This window comes from Crocuta crocuta, unplaced genomic scaffold (assembly GCF_008692635.1).
Source record: "Crocuta crocuta isolate KB4526 unplaced genomic scaffold, BGI_CrCroc_1.0 scaffold110, whole genome shotgun sequence".
Lineage (NCBI taxonomy): Eukaryota > Metazoa > Chordata > Mammalia > Carnivora > Hyaenidae > Crocuta > Crocuta crocuta.
Genome location: NW_027527386.1, coordinates 1,967,279 through 1,968,029, shown reverse-complemented (window position 1 = coordinate 1,968,029; position 751 = coordinate 1,967,279). Strand labels below are relative to the sequence as shown.

At 70.3% G+C, this 751-nt stretch overlaps 1 protein-coding gene across 1 annotated transcript in view; it reads left to right on the top strand.

The window, feature by feature from the left end:
• Positions 1 to 370: 370 nt before the first annotated feature.
• HDGFL2 (HDGF like 2) overlaps positions 371 to 751 on the top strand; it is a 20,178-nt gene continuing 19,797 nt past the window's right edge. The window contains 1 exon segment of the mRNA XM_077751559.1: positions 371 to 522. Coding sequence (XP_077607685.1) covers positions 451 to 522 — 72 coding nt within the window. The 5' untranslated portion in view covers positions 371 to 450.

Genomic DNA, 751 nt, shown 5'->3' with positions numbered 1-751 from the left:
CCCTCCTTCTGTGGTGGCCTATGGCCCGCCCCTCTTCCCCAAGCCCCGCCCCGAAGAAGCTTGGCTGCCCGCCTCACCACTCCCTGAAAGCCTTGGTTTCCCTCCTCCTACCTTTCCCCTTTCACCTCCCATAACCTCCGCCCCGCTCCCATTAGGCTTCTGGGTCACGCCTCTTGGCTTTGCCCGTTACCCAATCCCGTTAACTTGCTCTGCTCCAACCCCTCTTCTCATTGGTCTCTGTGCTCCTCTATCCCCGCACGTGGTCCTGAGCGACGGCATCTCCCGCCCGTCACGGGGGGAAGGCGGGACTTCCGGAAACACGCGGCCCAATAAGCAGGCGCCGGCTCTCTGCCCAGGCGGCCATCCNGCTTCTCCTCCCGCTGCCGCCGCCGCCGCCGCCGCCGTAGCCGCCGCCGCCGCTTCCTGCGGCCTGGACCTCCCGCCGCCAGCATGCCGCATGCCTTCAAGCCCGGGGACTTGGTGTTCGCCAAGATGAAGGGCTACCCGCACTGGCCGGCCCGGGTGAGGCCGCGCGGGAGATGGGCCAGGCGGGGGGGTGGGGCAGGAGGGGCCCCGGGCCTGAGTGGCCCGTGCACCAGGAGCCTGGGGGTCCCCGGGCTTTAGGGACCCGTGCAGCGGGGGTCTGGGGTCCCAGGCCTGAGGGGCCCGCGTACCGGGGCTCTGGGGGCACCGGGCCTGAGGGACCCGCGTAACGGGGGTCTGGGAGTCCCGGGCCTCAGGGAGCCAAACA